The following is a 16,532-nucleotide window of genomic DNA, read 5'->3' on the forward strand; positions in this document are numbered from 1 at the left end:
CCTAAGGACTCCCCTTTTGTCCCACAGTCTACATAAGCAAGCTGCTCTTACATGCCTCTCATACCCTGATGAAGACATAATTTGTCGAAACGTTGGTAACTTATAAATAAAAAAGTTGATTGCATCGTGGCTGCGAGTCTGTGCGACCTCTCCTTTCCCTTTATTAGTTTACTATTCCAGTGGTCAGCACCTCCTTACTGCTGGTGTGCGCTTTTGTTCTTTTGTTTGATATGAAGAAAAAGAAAAAGAACAAACCCGCACACTCATCTGCTCTGCTCTAATGTAAATTTATTGACAACGCCAAGGCTCTTCATCGGGTCAAACCCGACCCGTTGAAGAGCCTTGTCTCGAAACGTTAACAATACATTTACATTGGAGCAGATGAGTGTGCGGGTTTATTCTTTTTCTTCGTGTTACTTTCCAACCCAGCACCTCAACCAAGTGATGTGCGTATTCTACTAGTTTTTATAACTCTCAAGGTATAGCCTTACTTTCTTAGCACTTTTGCATTACTCAGACAAGTGCCATTCATAAAAATAGTGAGAGTACAGGTGATTGGGAGGTCACAGAGGTGACCCCCCCCCCCCCCCAACCCCAACTTAGTTCAGCCAGCTGTCCTCCCAAGAATGTCAGGTCCCATGCTACCAAACCATCAAATTACATTATGTAAAAAAAAAAGGGGGAAAAGAAAAGCACAGTAACTTCTTGGTAAGTGAAAAGTACCTCACACTTCCTCTTAATAGGAACACAGAAAAACAAGTCCTTGTGTAATACTGTAGGTCTATTCCCAGAAAACACAGTTTTCAAAATGAAACCAAAATAAAAGAGGAAGAGAGGCACATGAATAAAAGAAAAAACACTCTTCTCCTTAATTCAGAGTGTAGTGAGGAGGTGGACCATGTCAAATGCCTGCAAGAAGAATTGAATCACAAGGGTAGAAATGGCTGCAGATAACATTTATGATCACCTTGAGCTCCTAACAATAGACGATGCAACCTGCGAAGATGCTGAGATCAAGACTAGGCCTACAGCTAAGGAGATAGATGTACAGAATATACGGCAGTCTGGTAAGAGATGTTACTAAAACTAAAAATCACACCCAAATACTTACAGGAAATTTTAAGACTTTAACTGATCTCACAGACTCACTCCTCCATTGTGTGTGTGTGTGTGTGTGTGTGTGTGTGTGTGTGTGTGTGTGTGCGTGCGTGCGTGCGTGCGTGCGTGCGTGTGTGTGTGTGTGTCCGTGTGTCCTCCAGACATAAGACGGTACAGGCGGATTGGAATCAGAGTTGGATTGCTTTGTGCTGTTCTACTTCTCCTCAACATTGCTGTCCCACTCTATCTCTGTAAGTCAAGTCTAAGAAACAAAGTATTATTTGTATTATTATTTGTTTTTTTATTATTACATTATTTTGTTATGCATCTATGATGATCCATCCAACATATATTTAATCCATACAATTAATTAATTTGAATGAGACTGTTGGATCTCCATAGACACAACATTATGTGTTTTCAAGCCGCGTCAGCTTTCATCCTGATTTATACTTGGTTGCGCGCTGTGTCACCAAACACAACTGATCTGCAAGATCACAACGCATCACGCTGCGGTGCGTCGTGAGCTTGTAGATCATATATTTTCATAATTCAAAATAAACTCCACTCGATCCAAGAAGGTTTTTGTAGGCAGTCTGCCCACCTAAATGCTGTCTACAGGTCAACTTTATTGTATTGTAAGTTTATTACACGGCTTGGTTGAATGCTCGATTCTGATTGGTCAGTCATCGGTCATTATTTCTGGATAATGACCGATGAGCTCTATAACGGACCGCTGTGTAATCAGAGACTCAGAACACCTGCTCATGTCAACCTGTGCTGCTTGGTTATATGCTTTATCCAACATGACAGCCATGTAAACAAACAAACAATGTCATTTACAACTAAACGTTGCTCTCAAGAATGTTTTTGAAAACATTTGAAGTGAGAAATAGACGATGCAATAACCGAGAAGTCATTCTATTTGATCCACTGCGCTTCCTTGTTTATCGTGGCACAACAACGGGGGAATACCAAAACGCTCGCCCCAAAACACAGTCGCCCCGGGGCAAATCCGGCGGTATTACAGGCAAATCGGCAGTAAATAGAATGGGGGGCGAGTGTGTTTTGGGGCGAGTTTTTTTCCATTTCGTCATTTGTTTTTGCGAGGCGAACTTGTCCGCCCCGCCCAATACTTATGGAATACTTTCATTGCCGTAAGCAAGGAAATACTTCGTTTTGTTGTTACTTTTGGGTAAATGTATTTATGTATTTATTAAGTAGCCGTGTAATAAGCGTGTAATTGAAATTTAAAGCCCTTCAGGGCGATTAACCACCTCGGCTGCGCCTCGGTGGTTAATCGCCCTGTCGGGCTTTAAATTTCAATAATGACTACCTCCCCATGCATTATCCCTTGCATAGCCTATTCCTTGCCTAGATAGCTTGCAAATGACATATTTTATATCTGTTGCATTAGGATTTGACAGTGTGGGCTGAATTTGTTTTAAACAATTGCCAATTTTACTGGTGATACTCAATTTGTGCTGATCTTCCATTCTGGTCCAAATAGTTAATGTTGGCAGGGAGTAATAAGTAAGTAAAGAGCCCAAGACTGATGTTTTTTTTAATACACTGGCATATATGACACCTCATACATGATTATTATTATTAGGGGGGCAAGCACATAGTGTGTAGGCAGTGGCACCCTATTGTGTTTGTTAGTTGTATTCTTCTTCTATGATTGATTTACTTTATTTAGTAAGACATGAGAAAACAGTACATGGAAGTACAAATTCACAATACAAGGTCTACTAAACTGGAAGGCTCATAAAGCACTAAGCTTGTCTAAAATTACATCCCCATGCACACAAATCACAATGATCTGCTTTTTTCGGTGGCTTCTTAATGTGCAAGAATGAGTGCTCATGGGTGCGTATTGCGTAAGAGTAGCAAGAAGAGTCGGTCTGTGGTGGTGCCGTTCCAAAACTTGTGGTGCATGGCTGTGTGTTAGGCCTGTGTGTGGGTCTCCCAAGTTCGACTGGCTCACTGGCTAGGCCCGGTGCTCCCATGGGGACCCCCAGGTGGGTCATGGTTTTCAATATTAGTTAATAATGACTAGCTCAATTAATTATTATTATTATTTAATTAATGATTACATAACATTAAGTTCATAATAAATTACCGTATGTACCTTATATATACATTATATATATAAGGTGTATGTATGTATGTATACGTGCCCGCGCACACCATGACCCACATGGGACCTCCGGGCCTACCCAGTGAGCCAGTCCAACTTGGGAGATCCCCGTCAGCCTAATACACACCCACTACGTATGGCCCTTAACTAATGATATATTAACTTTGGTTAATTCATAGTGACTTCATCATTCAATTAATTCATGATGAATTAACGTATGATTTAAAGACGGGGTGCCCCCCCCCACAACATAATCATCAGTTATTATGGTTATACTAGGAGGAAGATTTTTTTCAAAAAAGTGTACAGAAATTGTTAAAATTATGTTTTTATGTGGACACGCCTCCAGTTCATTCAAGTATACCTGGTTCTCACCTTAGCACCTCCTCCACCACCTTATCACCACCCACCTGTCCTAGTCCCTCCTCCTCCTCATGCCCACACCACACTTTCTTGGCATATTGCTGTTCGCTAATTGTCATCTCTCCTTTTAGTGTAGGTTGAGGTTCCACTACTCTTTCCCATAGCTTCATGCTGTGGCTAATGAGCTGTATTACCTCTATAGTTATTGTTCTGCCCTGGCAATTGCGTCCTAGCAAGGCTTAGACATACAGATAACAAAATTAAGTTCCAGTCAAACCGTTTCCCTCAGAGTATGGTCTTTACTGGGAGGTTCCAATTTGTAAAACTGAAAACACAGACAGAAAAAAATGCATTTTAACAAACAGCATAAGGCATGACATTTTTTACACTTAACATTGTAACAATGAAATATAGCTTTGGTTACAAGTTGCTTTTCTAACCATTTTAAGTATTTTAACCATTAGTGTGTTTTTAACCTTTTACAGTAGTCTAGGCAAGTATGAAATATATTTTTTACAGCTCACCAGGCATGTAATATTGATATAGTAAGCCCAATACTGATCTACAACAACCAGGAATACATACAAACAAGACAACAATCTTGTTTGTATGTATTCAGGAACAAGAAAATTCACCATCAGTTATCATTGCAAGAATATAAGCATGTATAATATTGAACTATAGAAGCTTAACTTGGCGATGAGGCAACATAGAAAACAACAAGAATTCTCTTAAGTCAAGTTAACTCAATATCAACAAATATCATCCACTTGACTAAATAATCCACATTTGTCCTTTATGGCACTGTTGACACTCTGATACTCACAGATAAATCTACTCCAAGGTTTAGACTAGAAAGGCAACTGGAATTGTACACACTGCTTGTATTCATGTAGCTCAGAAAGTAATGGAGGATAAACAGGAAGTGGAATGTAATACAAATGTCTCTAGTGCAGTACCAAACTCTGTCAATAGATGGCAGTCACTAATACCTCACTGTAGTTAGAAGTCAATGTAAGGAGCATGTATTCAATAGAGTACAGAAGTCCTGACGTCACTCGCTCATCCCCAGGTTCGTAAAGTAATTTCGCTATGGAGAATAACATTCTCACACAGCAGCGGAAGCAGATGTTGTTTTCTCTTAGGTAGGCCTTCCTATCATCTGTTTGTCTCTGAAAGCACGACACTTTGACAAGGTGTGCGACATGTTGTGAATGGGGCATTGTTTGTCTGGTTCTGGTTCTGGTTCTGGTTCTGGCATGTCAGGCTGTGCTGGAGTGGAGGCTTCCACCTCTGTTCTTCTTACAGCGATGACCAGAACAGTTATACAACTATGTACATCGGCCCATGTTCTTTAATTGTGTTGAATAATCTTATTAGGAACTCCACTCCAGTCTCAATCCTACAGAGCACCATGCGGCCTGCTCTGTCTTTCTGTCTATGGTGCTGAAGCGCTGTTACGTGTTTGCTTCAGGTGGGGGCTCTAAAACCAATGCCTTGCTCAAGGTCACTGACAGGAGTTTCTCCCTCACATGCATGTGTTTTGGTATGGAAGGAAAAGTGAGCAGTGGGAGAACATAGAATAGAATAATGAGACTGTGTTGGTTTTCAAGATAGCTATTATTTACTCCTCCTGATGGATCTGCTAGCATGAAATATACTGTACGAGCTCTTGTTTTATTGGATCTTGTTTATTTGATACTCTTAGTGGTTTTAGCTCTTGCTCATTTGATTTTCCTACTTGTCTCATCTGTTTAAGAAAGTAGGTAGCTGATATATTGCACTTTTACCTTAGCGCTAGGTATACTCTTAGTTGCTTGTTTTAGAAGAGAATGCACCTAAAACTGGTGATTAGTAGTTTCCTTGCCTACCTATGTTGAATGCACTTATTGTAAGTCGCTTTGGATAAAAGCGTCTGCTAAATGACTGTAATGTAATACTGTACTTTAATAATAACAATTAACTTGCTGCAGTAGGTGTACATTTAATTAGTAGATCTCCCATTTTTATATTGTTTCCATACAGATCAGTCCAACAAGGTGGAGAGAGACCAACTAGTGAACAATTACAACCAATTACAGGCCAGGAACAACAACCTGACTGAAGACCGAGAACAGTTACAGACCAGTTTTGACCAGTTGCAGCAGACCAGGCATAATAGCCCAGATGAAGAGAAAGATCAGCTACAGACCAGCTATGACCAGTTACTGACCAGACATAACCAACTGACTCAACAGAAAGATCAGCTACAGACCAGTTATGAACAGTTACAGACCAGTTTTAACCAGTTGCAGAACAGACATAACAACTTGACTGACGAGCGAGATGACATGAATATGAAGCTTTGTGGTCAGTGAGACATCACTTTTTTTTATTCATTGTTATATCATGTTGTACAACATTTGTCATTCATTTGAGAGAGAGAAAAAATAAAACAGTGTCCAACTTAATTGTTTTACTGTTAGAATCACCTGGATGGCAGAAATTCGACAGAGGTTGCTATTACATCTCTACTGAGAAGAAACACTGGGAGGAGAGCAGACAGTGGTGTAGAGACAGACAATCAGACCTGATTGTCATAAAGAGCAAAGCAAAACAGGTAGTTAGTGTGTGTGTGTGTGTGTGTGTGTGTGTGTGTGTGTGTGTGTGTGTGTGTGTGTGTGTGTGTGTGTGTGTGTGTGTGTGTGTGTGCGTGTGTGTGCGTGTGCGCGCGCGTGCGCGCGCACATCTTGGCATGTGCACACACACATTATGTGCATTGTATCCTATTCCACTTTGTGGAGACACACATCTATTGTACAGTTTGTACATCAGTAACCAGCAGCTTTTCTGTCCAGGACTTTGTTGCCAGTTTCAACAAGTCAGTATGGCTGGGTTTGACTGACAGAGACAACGAAGGATCATTCCAGTGGGTGGATGGAACACCACTGACCACACCAACGTAAGACTGATCATCTTAATTTGACCTTCATTATTCTACATGATATTAAATGTTTACACATATACTACGCTGTCACTAAGACATCTGATGTCTACTTCACTACCCAGTTAATTAGCATCTAATATCTAGAACAATGGTTCTCAAAGGGTGTGCCTCGACACAGTACGTTTCATTGAGTACTTTATTTGTTTTGTTTCAATTAATTAATGATTATCCTTTTAGTTTTATATAAAAGCCCTTTACATAGACTCTCCCACACATAAGTAGGCTATAGTTAAAATAATCAGACAAATGACAGGGATAACCTAGTTATCTGTGTCTGGTGCAGCTCAATATTTTCCCCATGGGTCTTCAGCTAAGCGATAATAATTACAATACAACTTTATTTATATAGCACCTTTCATGACATGAATGCAGCTCAAAGTGCTTTACAGAGCAAATCAAAAAAAATAAATAAAGCAGAAGTGCTTTGCAGAAAAAGCTATGATAATATAACATTAAAACAAAAAGATGAGCAAAAACATTCAAATCATTTAAAAATAATGGCAGAAAAGTGTGATCTCTCAGCCAAGTTATCACCTTCAAGGATTGGGGGTTGATGATATTCATCTGGCCGCTGAATCCCCTTTCGCACTCTGTCTGGGCTATCGTTCTCGTGGGCACGCATTTGCACCTTCAGAGCTGCGCCCCGCTATAGTGATGGTAATGGTACTGTAAATTTGGGCCCCGACATCTGAGATTCGGGTGGGGGCTGATCATTTCGGGTGGGGGCTTATGCCCCGAGGCCTCCACAGGATCGGCGTCTATGGGGGCAGGTCAGTGTGTGGCTCAAAAATGAAGCCACCTCCACGCATAGTACATGTGTGTACAGGAATACTTTCAACATTTAGAAGTATTGTCATTGTTTGGAGTTTATTTCAGTCAAAGATACAAACATTGTTGTCCATTATAAACTTTGTGCAGGCAGGTTTAAGAGGCGTCATTTTGATTAGTATGGCTTTTTGGTAGATTTGTGACTCCTCCTGTAAGGATCATTAATTAGGTTTCGAGAGCCTGTAAGGCTTCGAACCCTATTACATCTCTACACTTTCACTATTCTTCCGCCGTTTTTGCCAGTTCTGGCCTAACCGCCTGGTCACTTCTTATGAAATTCGGCAATATGGTAGAGGGCTATGCCAAACGGCGAAAACCCGAAACTCACAACCATTGGCCAAAGGGTGGCGCTGTAGCACTCAATTGAACATGCCAACTTTGAACAGGTACAGCTCATGCCCTGTTCGACCTACAGCCATGAAACTTCGATACACACATGCGTCTCCTCATGCCTAACAACTTTCACTGTTTGACTTTTGACCTCTGACCTTTAGATCTCCCACCATTTCGAATTCTATGAAAAGCAGTAAAAAGCAGTAAAAAGCCTACTCCTCCTGGGATTTATGAGCAATCTGTACGAAACTGTATACACATGAACTTTGGACCAATGCCGACAGACGTAACTTAGCGGATTTTCCATAAGTGAAAACGTTAAGCTTTTATAAGCCAATGAAAATTGCAGCTTTTTTTAAATTATTCATCTGCCCCTAACACATACATGCAGACTCACATTTGTTTGACACTTTGCAATATTGTAGAGGGTCCTTCCAAGTATCACTGAAACCAATCTTACTCCAATTGGTCAAAGGGGGGCGCTATAGCAATTTTTTGAAAATGCAAACTTTAAACAGGCAAAAGTCATGCCTCGTTTGGCCGACAGCCGTTAAACCTGCTTACACATGTGCCTTGACTCATGAGGAACACATGTATCACTTTGACCAGTAAGCTCTGCCCTTAGATTGTCTGCAATTTTGAGCAGTTTGAAAAACATTTAAATCCAGGATTTCTGAGCAATTTGCATGAAACTGTGTCAAATACATGTTTGAGGCCCTTTTCACAGGTTCAGGTGTGTTGGTTCAATAGCTTGATCGCTTAATCATCTGCCTTGAAACCATAGGGTAGCCGGTTCGAATCCCACCTCAGGTAGACTTAATTATAATTGCATTGCACACAACATGACTATATCAATGAATACATGTGCAATTGTTAAAGATGACGAGAAATGCATACTTGAAAGTAGTTATTTTCAATGTATGACGTACTTCATTCGCGCTTTTGTTTTGTTTTGTTGGATTCTCCCTTTTCACTGTCCAAGGCTGTGTATTGGATAGCTCCACCAGTAGAGTGTGAGTCTCATGTGCCGAAGGTCCCTGGTTCGAATCCCACTTATTACAGTTCACCTTTAAATTGCATTGTACAAAACATGACCCTGTTAATTCAGACAAGTGCAATGTTTAGACAATAACACGAAATGCTTTGGAGAGTAGTTTTTTTTTATGTATGACATACTTTCTTGTGAAAATAGCCGATCTACAATCTCACACCTTTTTAGATAGCAACGCGTTGTGAGCTTGTAGATCGACTATTTTCCACTAGTTTCCATTCCGAAATATATTGAGCAGTTTGAAAAACATTTAAACCAAGGATTTCTGAGCAATTTGCGTGAAATTGTGTCATGTGTTTGAACTCCCTTTTCACTAGTACAGGTCTGTTGGCCCAATGGCTTAATCATCTGCCTTGAAACCACAGGGTTCCTGGTTCGAATCCCACGTCATGTAGAATTCATTATAATTGCATTGCACACAACATGACTGTATCAATGAATGCATGTGCAATTGTTAACCAGTAAACTCCGCCCTTAGATTGTCTGCAATTTTGAGCAGTTTGAAAAACATTTAAATCCAGTATTTCTGAGCAATTTGCGTGAAAGTGTGTCATGTGTGTGAACTCCCTTTTCATCAGTTCGGGTCTGTTGGCCCAATGGCTTAATCATCTGCCTTGATACCAGAGCGTCGCCGGTTCAAATCTCACCTCATGCAGACCTCAACTCAATTGCATTACACACAACATGACTGTATCAATGAATAAACATGCAATTGTTAAATGAAACGCTTATTGAGAGTAGTTGTTTTCAATGTATGATGTACTTCATTCCCTCTTTTGTTTTGTTTTGTTTTGTTGGATTCTCCCTTCTCACTGACCAAGGCTGTGGATTGAATAGCTTGATCAATACAGTGTTAGTCTCATGTGCCAAAGGTCCACGGCTCAAACCCCACTTGTCACAGTTTACATTTAAATTGCATTATGCAAAACATGACCCTGTTAATTCAGACATGTGCACTTTGCTCTCTCTCTCTCTCTCTCTCTCTCTCTCTCTCTCTCTCTCTCTCTCTCTCTCTCTCTCTCTCTCTCTCTCTCTCTCTCTCTGTCACAGTCTGTCTGTCTGCCTGTCTGCCACTCTGTCACTGTCTGTCTGTCTGCCAGTCTGCCACTCTGTCACTGTCTGTCTGTCTGTCTGTCTGCCAGTCTGCCAGTCTGCCACTCTGTCACTCTGTCACTCTGTCACAGTCTGTCTGTCTGCCTGTCTGCCACTCTGTCACTGTCTGTCTGTCTGCCAGTCTGCCACTCTGTCACTGTCTGTCTGTCTGTCTGCCAGTCTGCCACTCTGTCACAGTCTGTCTGTCTGTCTGCCAGTCTGCCACTCTGTCACTGTCTGTCTGTCTGCCAGTCTGCCAGTCTGCCACAGTCTGTCTGTCTGCCAGTCTGCCAGTCTGCCACTCTGTCACTGTCTGTCTGTCTGCCAGTCTGCCACTCTGCCACTCTGTCACAGTCTGTCTGTTTGTCTGTCTGCCACTCTGTCACAGTCTGCCAGTCTGCCAGTCTGTCACAGTCTGCCAGTCTGCCACTCTGTCACTGTCTGTCTGTCTGTCTGCCAGTCTGCCACAGTCTGTCACAGTCTGCCAGTCTGCCACTTGTCACAGTCTGCCAGTCTGCCACTCTGTCAAAGTCTGCCAGTCTGCCAGTCTGCCACTCTGTCAAAGTCTGCCAGTCTGCCAGTCTGCCACTCTTGTCACAGTCTGCCAGTCTGCCATTATTCTCGAAACCGCTAATTGCTGCTTGCAGCTATATTTCTTAGTTTTGACTTTTTAATATTTTTCATAAATTAATGCCGTACTTCAAGAGTGTTGCACAATTGTAGTGAAAATAGAAGATCTAAAAGCTTGTAGATTGTAGATTGGTCATTTTCACTATTTAAAAATGTTTTTAAAATAATGAAAAAGGATCAGTTTTGACATCCGGGTTTCCACCTGACAGCAACAATATGGAATAAAGAAAAGCAGTAAAAGTACTATAATATGTAAGATAAGTTATTACTCTTGATACCAAGTAATAAGTTATATAATTACTAAGGAGTAATAAGTAACTAGTAAGTTATTACTATTCCTGAGTAATATGTCCAACACTGGTCATGAGATCCAGGTGAACCTAGGGATTTTGTGGCAACCACAATTGTTTTGTGAAATATACAATAATTATTTGTATGTATTTTATTTACTATATATCAGTACTATGTCTGCACTGATTTATCAATGTGGTGCCCCTATTTTGTGTTATTTATTTATGTATTTGTTTATTCCCCAAATTTTCGAAAGTGGCCAAACTAAGCCCATCAACAAACTCACAAAACATCGCGATGTGTAGATTGGCAAATTTCCCTATATGAATACTGGTGTGCCGTGGACACAAAAAGTTGGAAAACAATTGAATATAAAATGAGGTCATGATTATTAATTAAATGTTAATACTTCGACAGGTACTGGATCACTCATCAGCCTAATAACGGACGGGCCAAGCACGGTGAGGAACAACACTGTGTTGAGTTTTATGATGGGTCTTACCCTGACCTCTCTACTGAGAAAGGATGGAACGATTCATGGTGCACCACGAATTCCTTTTCCTGGATCTGTGAAAGACTTGATTGATTGATTGATTGAATACTTTATTGGAAGTTTGCAGAAAAAAGCACATGAAATAACAGTTCAATACAAGGTCAGCTATATAGGATTTAAAGCCCAAGAAAGCCTATGGCTTGTTTCCTTTGTTCTCGATTCATAGAGGAGTTCTGTGCTGAAACCATTAATGTTCACAATGTATCTGTTTCAGCATGCCATTGTCATTTCAAAATAATTAGCCTATGCTTCAATATTGATAAATTGTAAAGTAACTAGTAACTAGTTGTCAAATAATTGTAGTGGAGTATAAAGTCAGAAAATGAAAATACTCAAGTGAAGTAAAAAGTATGGACATGGGGTTCCTGGACTGCCTGAGGCCTGTTGATGACGCAATGGCAGCCTATCATTATGATGCAAGCTCACCATTCAGAATAGCCTACATGGTTTACACACCCCATTTAAGTTAACTTGTTCTGATACCAATCAATGAATAGATATTTGATAAGATGCAAGAACAATAATTCAAGGTTCAAGATTTTATCAATTAATTTGCTTCTACTCTCGTCATGTCAGCTGCTCTAGACAAACTACTTTGCATCTGTGTGCAATACAATGTGTGTGCTTTGCACAAAACCTGCTTGAAGAGAACCAAAGATTGTTAATTAAGGAAGATACACCATCCTAAGTGGAGCCACTAGAGGCACAAATCCTACAAATGGTCTCTAAGTAGGCGTGGTTTGCTTCTCCCCCGACCATCCCACCACCCTCTCCTGAGTCCCCTCCCCTCTCCCTGGCTGACAGAGTCATGTACTGTAGATATGCATTTGTGTATTTTCTTCATTAAATAAAAAAACTGCTTTACATGTGAAAGTGCACTGTTATTGGCAAGGATGCTTTTAAGAAACCCATACAATTCCCCCCACTAACACACATGTATTATTCAGTCTTATGTTAGATGTGACTCCTGTTTCTGCTCAACATTGTAACTTATTTACAATGTTATAATGTATATATTTTACCACTATCGTCTATAATGTGTTAGCATGAATGTTTAGCAAAATGTAATGATTCCCAAATCATACCCCATCAACCAAGACAGTTAATAATGGAAAATGATATTATTGAGCATTGGAACACATATTTTATTGCATTTTTAATAGGTCCATAATGATTTCACGTACTATATTCACATACAGAATCTCAGTTTATGAGTTTTTAGAACATCTTATGGGGACAGAGCATAGAGTTAAAAAAATAAGGAACAGAGCCCTCTAGGTCTCGTCCGTCAAATCTCGCGAGAGTGTTAATGGGATAGAGAAATGTCGATAACAAAGTAGATTTTCTCCTAATTTGTGTTTTTTTAAAAAGCCATTTTAGTATGAAAATCTTGTAAATATTGTGTGGCTTGTGATGATTGGGTTCAATATTATAGTTCAGTGAAGCTGTGTTCACGTTGACTCTTCCATTGGAATCAATAGACTCCAACCTGCTTCCGCTCTCCTAAAAAGGCGTCCACCTACGTCACGCAGATACGGGAAGTAAACCGGAGATGGCATGTCTTGCTATTTCCGTCTTGGAGACTACCTGAGTCAATGCTTACATAACAATTGAGTGACAACGACCATAGTCTGGTATGAATAGCTGTGGCGTTGGAACTGTATAGTTGTCTATGGCAGGCAATTATTCAATTGTAAATTGTACTTTTTCAGTGGACTTAAAAGGCTGAATGTCCTGGTCATGCATTTATTCGTCGTCTGAATGTCTTAATCATTCCATCCATTCATGCTTACGTTGCTTTGTTCTAGTAGTGCAAGGTAGCCTATAAGTGATTTTATATTGTTTATATGAAGAATGTGTCACCTGTTGATAAGTTACTATAACATTGTTACATCTTAGTACACAAGAGTAATAAACAGTAACAAACAAATAATGACAAATATCAGCAATAAAATAAATACATAAAATGCAGTATGTGCATGTGTACATTTTTTAGGTGGTTTAAGGTGCCATTTGAAGGGTAGGCTACTGTGGCAATATGAAAATGCCATATAGATATGGATACAGTGTAATGAATAGAAAACAAAAACGGAAGAACAGATAAACTATTTCTATACTACTGTAGATAAGTGTATTGATTGATGTATACCTTATACAAAATCAAAATCTGATCCTAAATACCCCCCTTTTTTCTTTACAGAAGTGTCCTGGCTGTCTGTACTTTATCTTGTTATTAGGGCCCGAGCACTGCACAGTAGTGCAGTGCACAAAAAAAAAGTCTCTTGGAGCCATAGAGGTATAACTAGAGGGCGGATTGCCCCGCCCCCAGCTATCATTTCAATGAATGTGCTCAGTGGCGTTTTGAAGCACCCGGAAGCCTGTCGGAAGTAGAATTATTGGTTCGATTTTTACCACACATAGAGTTATGAGCATGCGTACTAGTGTCCTTTTTGCGTTCTACGGCAGCCCGTGTGTCAAGGATTGAACGCGAGATATTTATTAAATACACTCGAGATGCCTATGTATATGTAAATGCATATGTATTTATGCATAATATGTTTACATATTTATATCTATATATATGAATATCTCTCAGTATGTTTTGCTCGTGCATGTATTTCTCCCCGCCTGCAGTTCCAGCTTTGGCCACTGGGGTGGCGGCTTCAATGTTTCTCAGCAACTCTGGGGGCTTGCTTGGAGCCATGACCAAAACCAAACAGGAAGTCGGCCATCTTGAATTGATAGTGACGTTTTTGTGCATTTCACGCCATTTTCACACGTTATTTAACAAACTCCTCCCAGACGAAAATAGCCGATCTACAATTCCTATTCACCTGTTTCCTAGGCTGTGTGTGTTTCACTTCCTGTCGATTTCATTGGATATCATTGGTCATCTGACCAGTTTCATTGGATAACTTTGGTTAGCAGCATGCTACCGAGTACAAATTTGGTATGTGGACTAAAACCGCCAATAGGGACGAGCTGTAATTTCGGAAGCCCCGCCCTCTCTGTTTTCCTATTGGCCGGCCTTTAAACAGCCATAACTCGAGTTCGCAGCATGCTACCGAGTACAAATTTGGTATGTGGACTAAAACTGCCAATAGGGACGAGCTGTAATTTCTGAAGCCCCGCCCCCTCTGTATTCCTATTGGCTGGGCTTTAAACAGCCATAACTTCGGTTCCCAACTTCAAATACCTACAAAATTTGCTATATACACTTAGACGGCCAATGCCATTCCTGAATATTACAAAATCTATATCTTAGTGAATATATTTACAGCATCTCTGTTCTGTTGATTGATTGTCAGGTTGCTGAGCGACGCGTTCAGTGAAGTCATCGCGGACAGGCTGAAATTGCTTAAAGGGCAAGACCACTTTGGTAGAGGTTTGGGTTGTGTAGTTACCTTGCCATGATGCAACTCTAAAGGTGGACAAGAAATCAAAAATAATTGTTCCATTGTTTAGAAATTGATAATTCAAAATTTGCTCCTCATTGACTTACATTATACGGTCAAACAGCTCTCAAAGTCACTCTTTTAGCATGTAAACGAACACAAACAAAGTTGATTCAGACAATATAGAACATCACCAAACCCAGTACTGTTTGTTTTTTTAATAAAAAAAAATAACTTCCTGTTGATTTTGCTATTTTTATTAAGAAGAAAACCCGGACTGGATCCACGGATCCGGATCCGGATCTTCAAATAGTAAAATCAACAGGAAGTTGACATTTTTATAAAAAAAAAAAAACAGTACTGGGTTTGGTGATGTTCTATATTGTCAGAATCACCTTTGTCTGTGTTCGTTTATGTGCTAAAAGAGTGACTTTGAGAGCTGTTTTACCGTACAATGTAAGTCAATGAGGAGCATATTTTGAATGATCAATTTCTAAACAATGGAGCAATTATTTTTGATTTCTAGTCCACCTTTGGAGTTACATTATGGCAAGGTAACTACACAACCCAAACCTCTACCAAAGTGGTCTTGCCCTTTAAGCCCCACCCCATCTGTGTTCCTATTGGCTGGGCTTTAAACAGCCATAACTCCAGTTCGCAGCATCCTACCGAGTACAAATTTGGTATGTGGACTTAGACCACCAATAGACAGATTTCCGCGCGACGTCATCACAGAGCAGAATGCTCAATCTGCGCATGCTCGGGGGAAACGAATTGTTGCGCCGTTCACTCTGTTGTTATGTTCGGGAGTTAGATAGCCATAATTCTGCTATTATAGGCATAATAGGCATAATGCTGCTATTATATACAAACAGATCCAACTTCCGACAAATCATTTTTATTGAGTAAACAAGGTATTACAAACTGCATAATTTAATCTACTTTCATTAAACCCGGTGAAGATCATTTCTTTTATGAATGGACATTTGACCAGAGCTGCTGCGGGTAATGGCGCCCTCTATAGACTTCCCCCTCCTCTGCGCGGTCATATCCTCTCATGTTTACTAACAGGAAACCTGTCTATAGAGACGAGATGTATCAGCTTAAGCCCTGCCCCCTTTGTGTTCCTATTGGCTGGGCTTTAAACAGCCATAACTCCAGTTCCCACCATCGAATACCTACAAAACTTCCTATGTACACTTAGACGGCCAATAGGGACAGGCTGAAATTGCTTAAGCCCCCCCCCCTCTATGTTCCTATTGGCTGGGCTTTAAACGGCCATAACTTCGGTTTGCTGCATGCTACCAAGTACAAATTTGGTATGTGGACTCAGACCACCAATAGGGACGAGGTGTAATTTCTGAAGCCCCGCCCCCTCTGCCTTCCTATTGGCTGGCCTTTAAACAGCCATAACTCAAGTTCGCAGCATGCTACCGAGTACAAATTTGGTGTGTGGACTTAGACCACCAATAGGGACGAGCTGTAATTCCCGCCCCCTCTGTCTTCCTATTGGCTGGCCTTTAAATAGCCATAACTCGAGTTTGAAGCATGCTACCGAGTACAAATTTGGTATGTGGACTTAGACCACCTATAGGGACGAGCTGTAATTGCTGAAGCCCCGCCCCCTCTGTGTTCCTATTGGCTGGGCTTTAAACAGCCATAACTCCAGTTCCCAGCGTCAAATACTTTCGAAATTTGCTTAGTACACTTCGACGGCCAATAGGGACAGGCTGAAATTGCTTAAGCCCCACCCCCTCTGTGTTCCTATTGGC

At 40.6% G+C, this 16,532-nt stretch overlaps 1 protein-coding gene across 1 annotated transcript; it reads left to right on the top strand.

The window, feature by feature from the left end:
* The first annotated feature begins 892 nt into the window (after positions 1 to 892).
* On the top strand, positions 893 to 12,135 carry LOC311035353 (uncharacterized protein). The gene is made up of 6 exons (XM_084043509.1): positions 893 to 1,067; positions 1,260 to 1,349; positions 5,627 to 5,950; positions 6,067 to 6,200; positions 6,439 to 6,542; positions 11,230 to 12,135. The coding sequence occupies exons 1-6, from the start codon at positions 941 to 943 to the stop codon at positions 11,396 to 11,398; spliced, it is 948 nt and encodes a 315-aa protein (XP_083899635.1). The 5' UTR covers positions 893 to 940; the 3' UTR covers positions 11,399 to 12,135.
* Positions 12,136 to 16,532: the final 4,397 nt, after the last annotated feature.

The sequence above is a fragment of the Gymnoscopelus microlampas genome (assembly GCF_963454915.1).
Source record: "Gymnoscopelus microlampas genome assembly, chromosome: 19".
Classification (NCBI taxonomy): domain Eukaryota; kingdom Metazoa; phylum Chordata; class Actinopteri; order Myctophiformes; family Myctophidae; genus Gymnoscopelus; species Gymnoscopelus microlampas.